The sequence below is a fragment of the Sorex araneus genome, chromosome 8 (assembly GCF_027595985.1).
Source record: "Sorex araneus isolate mSorAra2 chromosome 8, mSorAra2.pri, whole genome shotgun sequence".
Lineage (NCBI taxonomy): Eukaryota > Metazoa > Chordata > Mammalia > Eulipotyphla > Soricidae > Sorex > Sorex araneus.
Genome location: NC_073309.1, coordinates 42284292 through 42300426, shown reverse-complemented (window position 1 = coordinate 42300426; position 16135 = coordinate 42284292). Strand labels below are relative to the sequence as shown.

At 46.5% G+C, this 16135-nt stretch overlaps 2 protein-coding genes across 2 annotated transcripts; both read left to right on the top strand.

The window, feature by feature from the left end:
- The first annotated feature begins 898 nt into the window (after positions 1-898).
- On the top strand, positions 899-6591 carry LOC101551708 (galectin-4). Its single transcript, XM_004601060.2, has 9 exons — positions 899-943; positions 1248-1336; positions 2087-2291; positions 3075-3209; positions 5400-5426; positions 5728-5757; positions 6017-6105; positions 6208-6373; positions 6448-6591. The coding sequence occupies exons 1-9, from the start codon at positions 899-901 to the stop codon at positions 6589-6591; spliced, it is 930 nt and encodes a 309-aa protein (XP_004601117.2).
- Positions 6592-15432: 8841 nt separating this feature from the next.
- LOC101549942 (transcription elongation factor SPT4-A-like) lies at positions 15433-15879 on the top strand. Its single transcript, XM_012933002.2, has one exon. It carries the CDS (start codon positions 15433-15435, stop codon positions 15784-15786), a length of 354 nt encoding a protein of 117 aa, XP_012788456.1. The 3' UTR covers positions 15787-15879.
- The last annotated feature ends 256 nt before the right edge of the window (positions 15880-16135 follow it).

The following is a 16135-nucleotide window of genomic DNA, read 5'->3' as shown; positions in this document are numbered from 1 at the left end:
CTGTGTTCAAGAATCAATCCTCGTATTGCGTGGTGACCGTATGGGATGTCTGGGATCGAACCCAGTTAGGCGACTTGCAAACCAACTGCATTTTCAGCTGTGTCATGGATCTGGTCCCCCTTTTTTTATTCTTACTGACACCTATATATTCTCTTAAAAGCTTCTCCTTTTATGTGGGGGCTCTTCAACCCTCTCTGTGTGAAGTCGAAGTTTCTGTATCTGTTGGTACTTCGTTTACATTTTCTGACAGCTCAGTGGTTGCCACTTAAAGCGTTGTGATCCTCAAGCCTTTGGTAACTTTAGGACCAGTGACCAAGCAACTTCCTAAGAGGCTCTTTACTAGGCCCAAAAAATAATTGCTTTATTTATTTTAAATAAATATTAAAATAATTTTTTTTTTGCTTTTTGGGTCACACCTGGCGACGCACAGGGGTTACTCCTGGCTCTTCACCCAGGAATTACCACCGGCGGTGCTCAGGAGACCATATGGGATGCTGGGATTCGAACCTGGGTCGGCTGCGTGCAAGGCAAACGCCCTACCCGCTGTGCTATCGCTCCAGCCCCAAAATAATATTTTTTTAAATATTAAAGTATTAAAATAAATAAAGCTTTATGCTCCCCAACATAAGTGCTTTATTCTGTAATTCTTAGAGTGAGTACCCAATAATTAGACTGGAGGTGGGGTGGGAGTCTTTTTGCTGAGATTCCCCATGGGAGAAGAAGGGAGTTGAAAGATCTTAGCTAGGAAAAGGGAGTCAACTGGCAGGGTCAGAGGTGGGGTTTCCTAGGAATAAGAAACAGCAAACCAGGAGCATATAAGAGTCACCCTCGGTTTCCATATGCCACATCAGCACTCCTGCAGCTGTCAGAAGACAAACTGCCATTTCAGCATCTGAAGATGGTGTTCATGCCCGCACCTGGCTACCATCCCTGCTACAACCCGGTGAGATACAGACCCAGGTCCTGATCTGGGTTCACCCTGACCCCCACACTCCAGGTCCCTCCCAGCCTGAAGCACAGAGGCAACAGGGATCCAGGAACCTGCCCAACTGCTACACGAACCCTGGGATTGATTTACTCTCTCACTCACCCTCGGTTCCTAATACTCAACCCGCTTCTTCATACTGACCCTCAATCCTGGGGTCCCTCTGTCTTGTGAAAGGGATTTTGGGTGGGGCATCCCCAAGAAGAGAAAATGCTACTTTGCACACATGACAACTGAGGCCGTTTTATGGGGTCTACTGTAGACGCTGCCCTTCTGCCAACCCATACCATGTGCCCTGAACGTCGGTTCATCGATCTACCTCCAGGGAATGGCCTGCAACGACATGACAAGGTGAGGGATCCCCCAGGAAATCCAGTGGGAGAGGCTGCCAGAAGGTAGCACCTTCAGTGGACCCCCAGGCCCTCAGCACTACTGGAGAGACTAAAACCACCAGAAGGGGAGAAAAAGATGAAGTATAAACTATACTACATGGTGATAGAGACCAATATGGGTGCGGGGGAGATGGAGAGAGGAAGAGGGCCATGGCATTGTCTCTTAAGGGGAGGTTAGGGAGGATTACCTAGGTGGGAAAAAATCTGATCAGAGACTAAAGGAGAAGATGGGGTTCTGGGGTACTTCCGGCATCAGGGCTTTGAGGGAGAGGAAAGTCCCAGGCATGAGGTGCGCTGCCATCAGGAGAAACTGGGATGCTCCAGTGCGTGATGTGCTCTGACTAAGGTACTCCTGGGCCCTCTGGTTTCGTGGGGACAAGGGATATTGTTAGGGGAACGTGAAGACATCGGGGAAGCCTGAGCTGACAAAGCTGTGGATGCTGGCACAGTCTGGCCCCCTGGTTATTCAGGTGTGGTTGGAGAATTAGTGTTGGAAGTTGAGGCTGTCAGTGAGCAAAAAATTATGGTTCACCGCATCCTGGCACTCTAAGACACCATGTCCCACATCTCTTGGTCAATAGATCCCAGTACCTCTTCCTCCCTCACTGTCATCACAACCTCGTTGGGTGGGACTAATCGGTTTCCCTGTAGACCCTGCCCAGGTCCTCAGACTGGGAAGACTTGAGGAACAGGTCCTCCTGTCCCCCAGGTTTGCAGTGAACTTTGCCTTGGGGCCGGAGCCAGGGGCTGACATCGCCTTCCAACTCAACCACCTCTTTGACAACTTGGTCAAGGTGGTCTTCAACTCTCTGCTGTCGGGTCAGTGGTGCGAGGTGCAGGAGGAAAGGAGGACGCTCTTCCAAAGGGGGGAGCACTTCGAGCTGCTGGTGATGGTCATGCAGGAGCATTACAAGGTCAGAGTCAGACTCTTCCTCTAACCAACTCTTTCCCTCGATTCCTCAGGCTTCCTTTTCACTTAAATGTATTCATATTTAAGTAGCTGGGGAGATCATGATGGGGAAAAGATCAAATTCTCTCAGACACATAGCGTGTGCTCTAGCCTGTGGGGTTATCTGTCATGCCCAGTTTTCTGCTTCCCTCCTTTCTCTTTGTGGCTATGACATGTAGGGCTGCCCCTTGCTTGCAGGCACCATGAAATGGTAGGGACTGGGGACCGGGGTTGGGAGAATGTGGAGAACATGATTCAACTCAGGGTTTCACACATGCAAGACATGCGCTCTACTGCTGAGCCCCACCCCAGCCTTATGGCCACGTTGTCCAGGATGTCCAGAGGAGTTAGCGAGGTTGACATAGTCTGTTTTAGAATTAAACCTCAAAATTCAAACCAGATTCAGGCTCAATGTTCTCCCAACCTCGCTCCTAGATCACCTTCTCCATTGGCTCTCATCTGCCATCTCTAGGCTGTTCCTCTTAGGTCCCCAGTTGGTATGCAGGACTTCACTCAAAGTGTTCTCTCTCATGAGCCACCTCTCCATCAACTCAGAGCTGACCTTTGACTTTTCCAAATTGACCTTCGACCTGGGGATTCCTGAGGTCCTTGCTCTGGGTCTCCAGCTCACCTCCCAGAATTGACCTCAAGTCAAAAAAAACCTCCCTGTTCACCACTTCCTGTTTGTACTTTCCCCTAGGTCTCTCTGGGACTAGTGACCTCTGATCTTCATTACCTTTTCCTCCAGGTGCTGGTGAACGGAAGTCTTTTCTATGAATATGAGCACCAGATCCCCTTCCAGGAAGTCACCCACCTGATTGTGGATGGGGATGTGACCCTTCAATCTATTAACTTCTTTGCAAACGGTCCCCCCTACTTAGGGGTGAGTGGCTTCTCTCATTGTCTATTTCTGTCTTTTCTTCCCTCCCATTGGTTGATTTCCAAAGTTGACTGGTGTGGATCTCTTAGCTGAAGGGATGCAGGTGAGTCAGCAGTGACTGAAGTTCCATATAGCAGGATGAAAGAACTCTCTTGGGTCCTGTTGCCAGGTGGAATCTGAGCTCCAGTGGAATCTCCCCATTCAGGAGTCTGACCTGGAGGACATTTTCTCCCTTAAAGTATCCCAGCTGACAGATGTCCTAGTTACAGTCATAGAAAAGCATCATAGCTTAGAAGGGAACCTAGGTTCAGGGAGGTAGCTGGGTTAAAGAGAAATCAACAATTAAAATATTTCTAAAGGAAATTGAGAATAGTTTTAATGTAAGGCCTTGGGGGGGGGGGGGACAGAGATAAAACAACTTGCCTTCTCCACAGAGGATCCAGGCTTGATCCTCAGCACCCAATACCATCCTCTGTGCCCCATTAGAAATGATCCATAAGCACAGAGCCTGGAATTATACCAGAGCACTTGTAAGTGTGAACCAACACCCGAAAATAAATAAAAATAAGATAGAAAGCACAATAGGAAAAGAAGCAGGAAGAAGATGCAAAGGACTGGGCACAGGCCTTGTATGGTGAGACCTCAAGTTCAATACTAGCACTGGAGGGCCTCCAAAAAAACTGCCGGAGTAGCTCCCAGTACCACTGGGCCCAGGGGTTGAAGATTTCAGCCAATTTGGTCAAATATTGCTGGAACAGGACTGTTACTGTCACTGTCATCCCATTGTTCATCGATTTGCTCGAGCAAATGCCAGTAACTTCTCCTTTAGTCCTAGCCCTGAGACTTTAGCAGCCCCTCTTTACTTGTCCTTCCCAATGGTGCTGCATTGGAGGCTCTTCCAGGGTTAGGGGAATGAGACCCATCATTGTTACTGTTTTTGTCATATCTAATACACCACAGGGAGCTTTCCAGGCTCTGCCGTGCAGGCAGGATACTCTCAGTAGCTTGCCAAGTTCTCCGAGAGGGAGAACTAGACTATAAGAGGATGCACAGTCGCAAATATAGCCGCACGCTTCCGGGAGCTTTGTTTTATAGTCTCTAGATCTGGGTGTTGATGGGATTACACGGTGCCAAGGGCAGTTTGTGGGTGTGACTGCATAGCTACTGGAAAATGGGGGGTCTGGATGGAGGAGGCCCAGTCCCGATCTGAGCAGGCTTGGAGATCTCAGCCCCGGGTCCCGCACATTTGTGTTCCTCTGCTGGTTCCTTCATGCATGAGGCTTAGTATGTGGAGAGGGGCCTTGAGCATGGCTGTGGCTGGGTCCCAAAGGTTTTTGGCTGCCAGGGCTCTGTTCAGGGCGAGGAGGTAAACTCAACCTGCCCCCCTCCAAAATGCCCTGCTGAAGACAGCCTGGAGGCGGGGCAGGAGATTCTGGAACAAGATCAGGAACACATAAACATGACATGAGGACCACCCCCCTCAAAAATTGGAGAAAAGGAAGAATGGAGAGAGCAAGAAAGAGAGAAGCAGGATAAAGGGAAGTAGGTGGAAGGGAAGAAAAGGTTGGAGAAAGAGAGAAAAGACGGAGGGATTTCATATATGTGTATATATATATATACATATATATATATATATATATACAGAGAGAGAGAAAGAGAGAGAGATGGGGGAAGCACAAAGTACAGTGATTGGAGGTGTGGCAGGAGTATCTGGTCCCAAGGACTCTAATACCTTCTTTGGGAGGGGGACTGGAGGGAGGGTCAAGTTGAAGTTAAAGATGAGGTGACCAGGGGTAAGGCTCCTGACAGTTATCAAGGGACCATGGTGGGATCAAATCCAGGCACCCTTGTATATGAAGATGTGCTTTGCATGCATGCAGTCCATTCTCTTCCCAGCACCCCTTGGTCCCCTGATCAATAACAGGAACAACTATGAGCTCAGAGTTACGAGAGACTACCACCTAATCACCAGGTGGGGTTCCCGAAACAAAAGATCTAAAGAAATTTCTCACTGAGCACTGGAGATCCCTAAACAGACCTAGCCCACTACACTGATGAGCCATCCATTGTCACCCTTTGGCCTCAAAATTCCCATGGATGGTGATGTGGGAGGTTGTCCTGGGGATGTCCTTCACAGCCTCCATGTCTCAGTTTGGGGTTTTCCTCATCACCTCCTTCTCTTTGTGCGCACAGGTGCCCATGCCTCCTATGGAATTCTATGTAAGTACATGCCTGGGTGATGGATTCCCCCTTAAAGTGGCATTCAAGCCCAAGGACTCTAAGACTCCTAATGATCGTATACTTCTCTGTATATAGGGTCGTGAAATTGAAATCCTACCACCAGTAAATCTGCCTGTAAGTGGAAAGCCGTATGCCATGGGGAGAGGGGCTGAGAATGAGGGGTGTCCATGAGTTCAGCTCCCCAAGTTGTGCTCACCAGCACCCCAAGGAACACTTGCATGTAATGATGTGCTATGAATGTTTGCTTAATGTTCTGTATTCTCTCTTCCTCACTGGCTAGGCCATGGAGGCACCCCCAGTCTTCAACCCGGTAAGAGAGCCAGTGGGGGTCAGACAATATGAGGGCTGATCTCGGGCAAGCACTCATTGATGGTGGGAACCCCTTCTTGGACGTGTCCTGAGAAGATGGAGTGGAGTGGGCAGAGGGGACTGTGCAAGAGATGGAGAGTTGGGAGGTGGGCAAAGTAGAGTTGGAAGATGGGCAAAGGTCCCTAGCAGGAGTGGGTACCTCGCTTTCCCAGTGGAGCTCTGGTTCTGGTGACATGGGACCCTCTGTTCTCACTCCACAGCCTGTGCCATATATGCGGAGACTTCAGGGGGGACTGATGACCCGCAGAACCATCATCATTAGGGGCTTCATCCCCTGTCCAGCATATAGGTACAGACCCCAATTGGAGGTGAAGTGTAGAAGTCTATTCTCCAAGCTTGGGGCACCCTGTAATGTACTCAAAGTACTGACTCCCTTCCTATGTACTCTCAGTTTTGAGATCAACTTCTGTGTGGGGACCACAGGGGACATAGCTTTGCACATCAAATCACGTATGAAAGAGTGTGTCGTCGTGCGGAACACTTTCCAGAGAGGTTGCTGGGGGCCTGAGGAGAGCTGCATTCCCTTCAATCCCTTTGTTCCAGGACAGTACTTTGATGTGAGTTCTGCTCTCCTTCCCCTTCCCTCCAAGCTCCTGTCCCACCCCATCTCACACCTGCCCCTCTCCTGCAGCTGTCCATCCGCGCCAGCACCTATAAGTTCAAGGTATTTGCCAATGGCCAGCACATCTTTGACTACAGCCATCGCATGTTGGCAACCATGGTGGACATACTGGAGATCTGTGGGGATGTCGTCCTTTCCTATGTCCAGGTCTGAGCTTCACTGGATTTCGGGACCTTGGGAGATCCAGAAGGAAGGTCCCCTCACACACTCCTCTAAATCCCTGAGGTTGTTGTATCAAATTCTTTCAAATCCAGTTCATTTGATGTGTCTCCTCTGTAGAGGGCAGGCAAGCCCTGGTAGTCTGGCACCAACAAAATAAAGTCATGAATTTTAGCATGTCTGCTATTAAAACACAAGGTTCTGTAATACCTATGAAATTGTGTGTCACTCTGACACGCTGTGGTCACAGGAGCCGGTTGTGAGAAGTGCACCTCAATTTAGCCCGTTGCACACGGTAGTGGGCAAAAAGGGTTAGTGAGATGTTGTGTTTTGTTTTTTCTTCTGGCGGGGGTCCTCTCTGCTCAACCATCCCCTGACACCACTGTGGTGACTGTATGAAAAGGCTAGCTGCTGGAGGGGAGAGGGGATGGGAGAGGAGAGGGGTCCCTACTGGGAAACCAGAAGGAGGAGCTATGGTGGAGGGTCTACCTGCAACTGCTCCTACTCAGGCCAAGTCTGGGGTAACCCCATCCTCACTCCTGCTTGCTCCCCAATTGTTCCTTGCAACATCCCATACACGTGCTCGGTCTCACACATCTAAGGCTGCACCAGGTAGCTTAAGGCAGGGCATGGGACCCAAGAGCAAACCCACGCTTTCCCCAGTTATGTGCTCTCTTAGGTGCCTGCACATCTCTGCCCATCACAACAAAATGGGACTAACAGCCTTCTCTCCAGCATTTGCATGTGTGAGGAGACTCTCTGGGGTCATGAGTTGTCCTCTTCCCTGGTCACACAGTTCCTTACACTGGATCTCACAGTGACCTGCCAGGTCAAAGACTGGGGCAGGTGATTGGTCTGAATCTTCACAGAAAGGAAGAAGCATAAACACTGAGCCCAGTGAATGAGATGCCAGGGAGTTGGTAGTGCTAATGGGTACAAAGTCTTTGATTGACTTTGAGTAGGTCAAGTTAGGTGATTTAATATGTATAAAGCAGGTAGAGTCCAACATGAATCTGAGGAATTAGTCGGAGGTAATTAGTTGGACTTGTAAATTAACTTTTTTTTAATTGAATCACTGTGAGATACACTTACAAAGCTTTCATGTTTGAGTTTCAGTCATACAATAATCAAACACCCATCCTTCCACCAGTGCACATTCTCCACCACCAATGTCCCCAGAGTACCCCCTCCCACTTTCCAAGTCTCTCCCTGCCTCCATGGCAGACAATTTCCCCCGTAGTCTCTCTCTATACTTTTGGGCATTATCGTTTGCAATACAGATACCGAGAGGCTATCATATTTGATCCCTTATCTACTTTCAGCACAAATCTCCCATCCTGAACAATTCCTCCAACCATGATTAACTTAGTGATCCTTTCTCTTTTCTAGCTGCTTCTCCCCCAATTCATGAGACAGGCTTCCAACTATGGAGCAATATTCCTGGCCTTGTGTCTACTTTAGTGTTGGTCTCATATTATGTTATTTTATATTCCACAAATGAGTGCAGTCATTCCATGTTTGTCCCTCTCTTTCTGTCTCATTTCTCTTAGCATAATTTCATGACTATCCACTTATAAGCAAATTTCATGACTTCATCTTTCCTAATGTTTCCTAATATCCACTGCATAGTATTCCATTGTGTAGATGTACCAAAGTTTCTTTAACCAGTCGTCTGTTCTCAGACACTCGGGTTGTTTCCAGATTCTGGCTATTGTTAACAGTGCTGCAATGAACAAGGTGCAGATGTCATTTCTACTGTGCTTTTGTTTTTTGCACCCTTGGGATATATTTCCAAAATTGGTATTGAAGGGTCATATGGAAGCTCAATTTCTAGTTTTTGAAGGAATGTCCATATTGTTTTCCCAAAAAAAGGCTGGACCAGTCAGCATTCCCACCAACAGTAAAAGAGCATTTCTTTCTTCCCACATCCACATCAACACTTATTGCTTTTGTAAATAAATAATTCTTTTTTTTGTCTTTTTCTTTCTTGGTGGGAAGTTGTGGTCACACCTCAAGATGCTCAAGGGTTACTCCAAAGTTTGTGCACTCAGGAATCACTCCTAGAGGTTCTGAGTGGACCATATGGGATGCCGAGGTTCAAACCTGGGTTGGCCTCGTGCAAGGGCAATGCCCTACTTGCTGTACTATGACTCCAGCCACTAGATTGGTAATTTTAAAGTAGGCCTCATTTTCTTCTTCTCTTTTGGGATTTTATATACATTCATTAAGTATTTTTTTAATTAATGTAGGAGTACTGCTACTTATTCAGCCATTGACTAAGCTGATTGAATTGGACATGAACTTCATATTATTCTTTTTATTCAAAATGTTAATTTTATTTTATTACTTTTTATTATTATTTTTTATCCCCCTGAGATACAGTTATAAAGTTTCCTGTTTGAGTTTCGGTCATACAATGATCAATCACCCAACCCTCCACTAGTGTACAACTCCTACCACCAAGGTCTCCAGTATCCCCCTACTCATCCCACCTCTCCCCCTGCCTCTATAGCAGACAGTCTCCCCATACTGTCTTTTGCATTGCTTGTTATGAATAGCATAAGATGTTGCTGTGGCATCTCCTGGAATTCTAAACTTTTAGATACTTAGGGTCTGGAGAAATCTCTGCAGGGAGCTGCTCAATTGCAGATTCTTTTGTGTATCTCTGGATCATGGCCGGTTCGGAGATTAAGTAGCAGCCAGAGGCAGTTTATGGGCGTGATCTCCAGGGTCCCTTGGGGAGGGGGGATGAGAGGGACCAGCCCATCCCCTATCCCTTGAGGCCTGGAATTTGTCATCACTGGACCCAAGTACCTGCACTTCTCATTGTGTTCTGGAAATCGGCATCTACCGGGGTTCTTAGGGGGCAGGTGGAGGGATGACACCTGTCCCCATCCGAGGCACCCTGTGAAGTCGGCCTGGCTTAAAGTCCAGAGGCATCTCTCCAGCGACCTGTTCAGTTCGGAGATTCTTTTGTGTGTTTCTGGATCATGGCCCTTGTTTCCATCTTTTCTAGAGAAGTAAACTATTGGCTTATGCCCTGCCCTGCAGGGCGTGCCAGTTTCACCTGAAGTACACTGCTCCGAGGGTCCTAACTGTGGCTTTTGAACTCGTTTGGCATTTATGGGTCTCTGAAATAAGGTCAATAGCTGAACTGAAGGAGGTTTGTGGGTGTGGCCTCCACATACCTTTTTGCTGTTTAATTTCTTGGTAAACTTGGACCCAAGTTGTTGGGATTAGGCCAAAGGCACAGGGCAATTTTGGGGTATCAGGAACTCTGATGGCACCATCAGGCTGCTGATGCACTCGCCCCGCAGGGACAGGTTGTCCTGCTGGCGGCACCATACTTCCTTACATTCATTGAGTATTAACATATTTTTCATTCCATCCTTGAATATAGTTACTTTGAATTTTTCATGATTTTTATTTATGGTTTTGGGGCCACAACTGGTGGTGTTCAGAGGTTACTCCTGGCTCTGTGCGTGGCCATGACTCCTGACAATTATTGGGGTACAATGTGGTGCCAGGAACACACTGGGATCTTCCACAGCAAAGTAGAAATTCAATGCGTTTGGATATCACGCCAGCCCCAGTAGACAAATAGATAGATATTTGTATATATACATATATATCGACCCGGGTTCAATTCCTCCGCCCCTCTGGGAAAACCCGGCAAGCTATCAAGAGTATCTCACCCACACGGCAGAGCCTGGCAAGCTACCCATGGTGTATTCGATATGCCAAAAAAAGTAACAACAAGTCTCATAATGGAGACGTTACTGGTGCCTGCTCAAGCAAATCGATGAGAAACAGGATAACAGTGCTACATATATATATGTATATATATATATGCATATATATAGAAACAAACACACACTTTTCTGAGGAGAGTTGCACCCATCTGAAATGGGTGCAAGCGTCACATCTGAAATGGTGTGACCCTTATATATATAATATTATTATTTTATTATATATAATATTTCTATATTATATAATTATATATAGTTATATATAATATATTTATATTTTATATATATAAAAACACACACTTTTTTTTTTTGCTTTTTGGGTCACACCTAGCGATGCATAGGGGTCACTCCTGGCTCATGCACTCAGGAATTACCCCTGGCGGTGCTCAGGGGACCATATGGGATGCTGGGATTCAAACCTGGGTCGGCCACTTGAGAGGCAAATGCCCTACCCGCTGTGCTATCGCTCCAGTCCCAAACACACACTTTTTTGAGGAGAGTTGCACCCAACTCAAGGGTCACGTCTGAAACCGTGCCTGTGGGCCAGGCTTGGTAACACACTGGGGATAATTCGGTGCTGGAGATAGAACCAGGGCCTGACATGCTTCTAGTCTCAGGGGGCCTTGTGTCCCACTGTGGAGTCTTGTTCGATCCTTTATCTGTATATGGACAGTGTTGACAAAGGGGCTTCTTCCTGGGGTATTAATGTCTCAGACTTCCAGAGAACTCACAGATCAAAGAGCAATGCCAGGTCTTTGTGGACATGGTTTGTGATGCAGCCACTGTGAGCCACTAGGAGGAGACCAGATGTCCTATGGGATTTACCATTGAGTGGGTTTCCAGTTTTTAAATAATGTCTTTTTCCAAAACAGATCTAAACAGGTGAACTAGACCAGGTAATTGTGAGCAGGTATTTGCTGACCTAGGAGACAACTGTCCTGTTTGGAGTGTCCTGTGAATATTTTTTGACAAGGCTTGGAAAGAATTTTGGGAAGGGCAGGCATTGTGGACCCAGTATTGATCAAAAAGTTTGCTTTGGCTCCTTCAACTCCTCCAGTGACTCAGGGCTCCCTTGCAGAGATGTTCATCTGTAACCCCGGTGGCCCACCAGAGCAGGAAATCAAAGCAGAATCCAGTGACTGAGAAATGGGGTGAGGAGGGGCTGTAGTTCCTGTGTGTCTCCTTGATGCAGGTGATTTATTAGACCTGGGTTGGGTGGAAATGTCCCCACACTACTGCTGACAAGGTGATCAATCCTTCTCTGTGGCCCTGTCCACTTGTGTTGTGGATGGGGACGGTGGTACGGAACAATTCTTTGGGAGGCTCCCAGGCTGGTTCCAAGGGAAGCATATTAAAGCTGAGGTCCATCATGTGGTGGGTATAAGTTAGAGTGTTGGTGCCCTTGGGCTGGTCTCAGAAAGGGGCCTAGGATGGTTCAAGTCCTGGGGAGCTGAGAAGGACTCCTGCCATAAGTTATTTGTGGTGTTAATCTCATGCTCTTTTCTTTTTATTTAATTTTTTTATTTTATAAGGTAGTTCACATAACATTTATTTTATAAGGTAGCTCACCATAGCATTTATTTTATTTTATAAGGTAGTTCACAATATTTGATTATATTTGATATTTAAACACCAATCCCACCACTATCATACCTTCCCACCACCATATTTGGGATTTTTCCATCCCAAATCCAATGCCTATCCCAAAGCAGAACCGAAATAATATATTTTGTATTGTTTGTTATGAAAAACCGCTGAAAATGCTACAAAAAATATCCATAGAGGAAAGAGTGTGAAGATTGTTCTATTTTGACAAGGGCCATTAAGACCTTCTTCATATATCACTAATTTCAGCTGCTAGGGCTTGGTCCCTTGGGGCAGGGAGGGCTCGCACCCACCCGCCCCCACCTGGGGCACCCCGAGTGAAACAGCCTGGCGTGGGGTCCAGTGGCATGGCTATGGCGAGCGTCATGTTATTCTCCACTCTTTATTTTCTTTTTCACCATTCTTGCTTCTAATTTTCCTCTGTGGCTATTTCTTCTCTGGTACTGAATATGCTCTAGGAGGTGTGCAATAAAATGGAGAATGAGAGTTTTGGTCCCGATCTAATTTGGGTAGCTTTTATCTAATAGCTGATGAGACTTGACTCCCGAGTGCACTGGTAGATTGGCTGCTCTCACTCTCAGGATCACAGCCTCAGAGTTTCAGCCAAGAGAGAACCAAGCACAGGGAGAGAATGAAGACAAGACTCTTGGCAGGGACTTGAGTGATCCCCTGGCCCTTCCTGCCATTAACTGGTTTAATTCCTGTTTACTTTAGACCCCCTCCCAAGAGTCGAGTGATCCTATGCTCTCTTCTCTCCTTTTCTGAGTACCCAGCTAGTGATTGCACTGCAGCTACATGTCTGGACCTGTTTCATGGACAGGGCAGGGAAGTTTGTTTGTTTGTTTGTTTGTTTGTGGTTGGAGGTGCGGTTTGGGCTGCATCAACACTGCACCCCAAAGTCAGAAACAATTGAATTCTTTCCTCATGGGTGCAACAAGTGGTAAAAAGCCTAGAGAGCTTTCGTCAGAACAACTCAACAGATCCAGGTAGAGTCAGAAATTCCCTAATGACATGGCTGGGATTTGAGCTGGAAGATCCCAATTTGGTTTCAATCCTAATTTACTAAAATAAAGAGAGAATCATTTTGTTAAAATTGAAGCAAGCAGCGTTCAAAAAGCACAAGAGTTTTATAACTCATAACCCTCCAAAAAAGAAGCAGTCAGGACAGTCACTGACATTTGACAAACTAGATTACACTGTAAGTTGTGAGGAGACGGTAAAGGAAAGGAAAGAGTGTTCCCTCCCCCTCCCCCTTCTCTCTCTCTCTCTCTTTCTCTCTCTCTGTGTGTGTCTTTCTCCCTTTTTCTCTTCCTTTCTCACAATACACAAGAATTTCAGAAGATGTTCTATAGTCAAAGGGATAAATAATGTTTAGGGAGAGAGAGAATGAACATCAGTGGAGAATTAAGCAGTTTTTCAAGCACTGAAGCATGTAGGGAACTGGTGAGAGTTCAGTGTAGTAATGAGATTATGGAGCCTTGATCTCACCTCAATGCTCAGGTTTCTTTCACAGAGAACCCTTCTCATGGGTCAGATGAGTATCTAGTCTCCCTAGGGACAAGGTAGTACTGTCCCTTTTGACTTGGGATAATATGTATTTATATTGGATGGTTTCTTATCTGGACTGCAGTGGGGAGTGGGGAGATAAACGAATGGAATCCAGTAAAACAAAAATGATGAGCAGAACCAAGATCTAATTCTCACAAAAACATATTATTTAATTTATTGCTTTTAGAGGCTTAATTTTTGAGCCATAGCCAGCAATGTTCAGGAGTCATTCCTGCTGGTGCTTAGGTACCATATAGATTTACAGGGTTTGAACCCAATTTGTCCCTGTACAAGGCAAGCTCCTTACCCACTGTGCTATTGCTCTGGTCCCCTTTTTCAGATTCTGGAATAAATTTTAGATTCTCTTGAAGCTGCTCCTTTTCTGAGGGTGGAGTGTTCAGTCTTTCTGTGGTTTTTTATTAATGAATCACCATGAGGTACAGTTACATACTTACAAAATTTAATGTTTGCATTTTAGTCATACAATGATCAAGTACCCATCCCTCTACCAGTGCCCATTCTCCACCACCAATGATCCCAGGAGCCCTCCCACCACTCCCATCCCATCCCCCCCACCCCACCCCACCTCTGTGGCAGGGCATTCCCTTTTGTTTTCTCTCTTCTTTTGGGTGCTGTGATTTGTGATAGAAGTATTGAGTGGCCATCATGGTTGGTCTATAGTCTACTTTTGGCTCGTATCTCCCAACCCGACTGGGTCCTCCCGACACCCTTTACTTGGTGTTCCCTTCTCTATCTGAGCTGCCTTTTCCCCCAGCATGTGAGGCCATCTTCCAAGACATGGGGCAAGCCTCCTGGACCTCATCTCTGTCATTCTTGGATGTTAGTCTTCAATTCTACTGCTGTATATTCCACAGATGAATGCAACCTTTCTGTGTCTGTCACTCTCCTTCTGGCTCATTTCACTTGACATGATGCTCTCCATGTTGATCCACTTATATGCGAATTCCATGACTTCATCTTTTTTAACAGCTCATAGTATTCCATTGTGTAGATGTACCAAAGCTTCTTTAACCAGTCATCCGTTCTTGAACACTCGGGTTTTTCCCAGATTTTAGCTATTGTAAATAGTGTAGCAATGAGCATACAAGTGCAGATGTCATTTTTAATATACTTTTCTGTCACTCCAGAATATATTCCCAGAAGTGGTATTGCTGGGTCAAATGGAAGCTCAATTTCTAATTTTTTGAGAATCATTCGTACTGTTTTCCAAAGGAGCTGAATCAGTCATCATTCCCACCAGCAGTGAAGGAGAGTCCCTTTCTCTCCATATCCAGCCAACACGATTGCTTTTGTTTGTTTGTTTGTTTTTGCTTTTTGCTTTTTTTGGGTCACACCCAGTGATGTTACTCCTGGCTCTGCACTCAGGAATTACTCCTAGCAGTGCTCAGGGGACCATATGGGATGCTGGGAATCAAACCCGGGTAGGCCGCATACAAGGCAACTGCCCTACCCGCTGTGCTATTGCTCTAGTTCCTGCTTTTGTTCTTTTGGATGTGGGCCAGTCTCTGTGTGTGAGATGGTATTTCATTGTTGTTTTGATCTGCATCTCCCTGACGATTAGTGATGTAGAGCATTTTCTCATGTGCCTTTTAGCCATTCAGATTTCTTCTTTGAGAAAGTTTCTGTTCATTTCATCTCCCCATTTTCTGATGGGGTTGGATGTTTTCTTCTAGTGGCAATGAATCAGTGCCTTGTATATCCTTGATATCAACCCTTTATCAGATGGGTATTGATAAATATGGGCCTCTACCAAGAGACTCCTAGAAACAATGGACTTGTATAGTAAAGTAGCAAGCTATCAAATCAATACCCAAAAGTCCATGGCTTTCCTATGCTCAAATAATGAGAGAGAAGAAAGTGATATGAAAACAGCAATCCTGGGTGTGCTGTGGCAGGGGCAGGGAGTGGGGGCATGGCCCTGGAGACGGTGCCAAAGGATCTTCGGGATCTGCGCACTTGTCTGCTGTGTTTGCTGGTCAAGACTATTGACCAGTTTGAATATGACGGCTGTGACAATTGTGATGCATACCTGCAGATGAAGGGTAACAGAGAGATGAAGTATGACTGCACCAGCTCTTCCTTTGAAGGAATCGTTGCAACGATGAGTCTAGAGGACAGCTGGATCTCCAAGTGGCAGCGAGTCAGTAACTTTAAGCCAGGTGTGCATGCAGTATCGGTCACTGGTCGCCTGTCCCAAGGAATAGAGTGGGAGCTGAAGAGTCGAGGAGTTGCCTACAAATCCAGAGACACGGCTATAAAGACCTAGCTGGAGTCGTGGTCACCATCCTTCTTGCCCCACCTTTCTTGCCTCTTATTTTCTGTTGTGGAACTAAATGGGCAGAACTGCAGATTCTCCACACTCTCCAGTTCGGAAGCTCTGCAAACTGTCTAGAGAGCAGCATGATACGCCCTCCATGCTGGTGTGGCCCTGGGCCATTTTACCGCCTCTGAACTGCTGTTGGGGTGGGTGGGATTTGAGTCAGGGTGAGAGCTTGAATTGAGTTCAGAGTTTGAATTGAGTTCCTGCGGGAGTTTGGATTGAACTCAGGTCCTGTGTAGGATGCTGGTTTTCCTACCCATTCCCAGAGCTGCCTTTGGGCAGTATCATGGGTCAA

Bases quoted from the DNA above. Each gene is read 5' to 3' on its own strand.
- LOC101551708 (XM_004601060.2), top strand. From the start codon at position 899: ATGGTGTTCATGCCCGCACCTGGCTACCATCCCTGCTACAACCCG. The intron at 1,337-2,086 runs GTGAGGGATCCC...CCTGTCCCCCAG, and splicing joins GCCTGCAACGACATGACAAG to GTTTGCAGTGAACTTTGCCT. The intron at 2,292-3,074 runs GTCAGAGTCAGA...CTTTTCCTCCAG, and splicing joins TCATGCAGGAGCATTACAAG to GTGCTGGTGAACGGAAGTCT.
- LOC101549942 (XM_012933002.2), top strand. From the start codon at position 15,433: ATGGCCCTGGAGACGGTGCCAAAGGATCTTCGGGATCTGCGCACTTGT.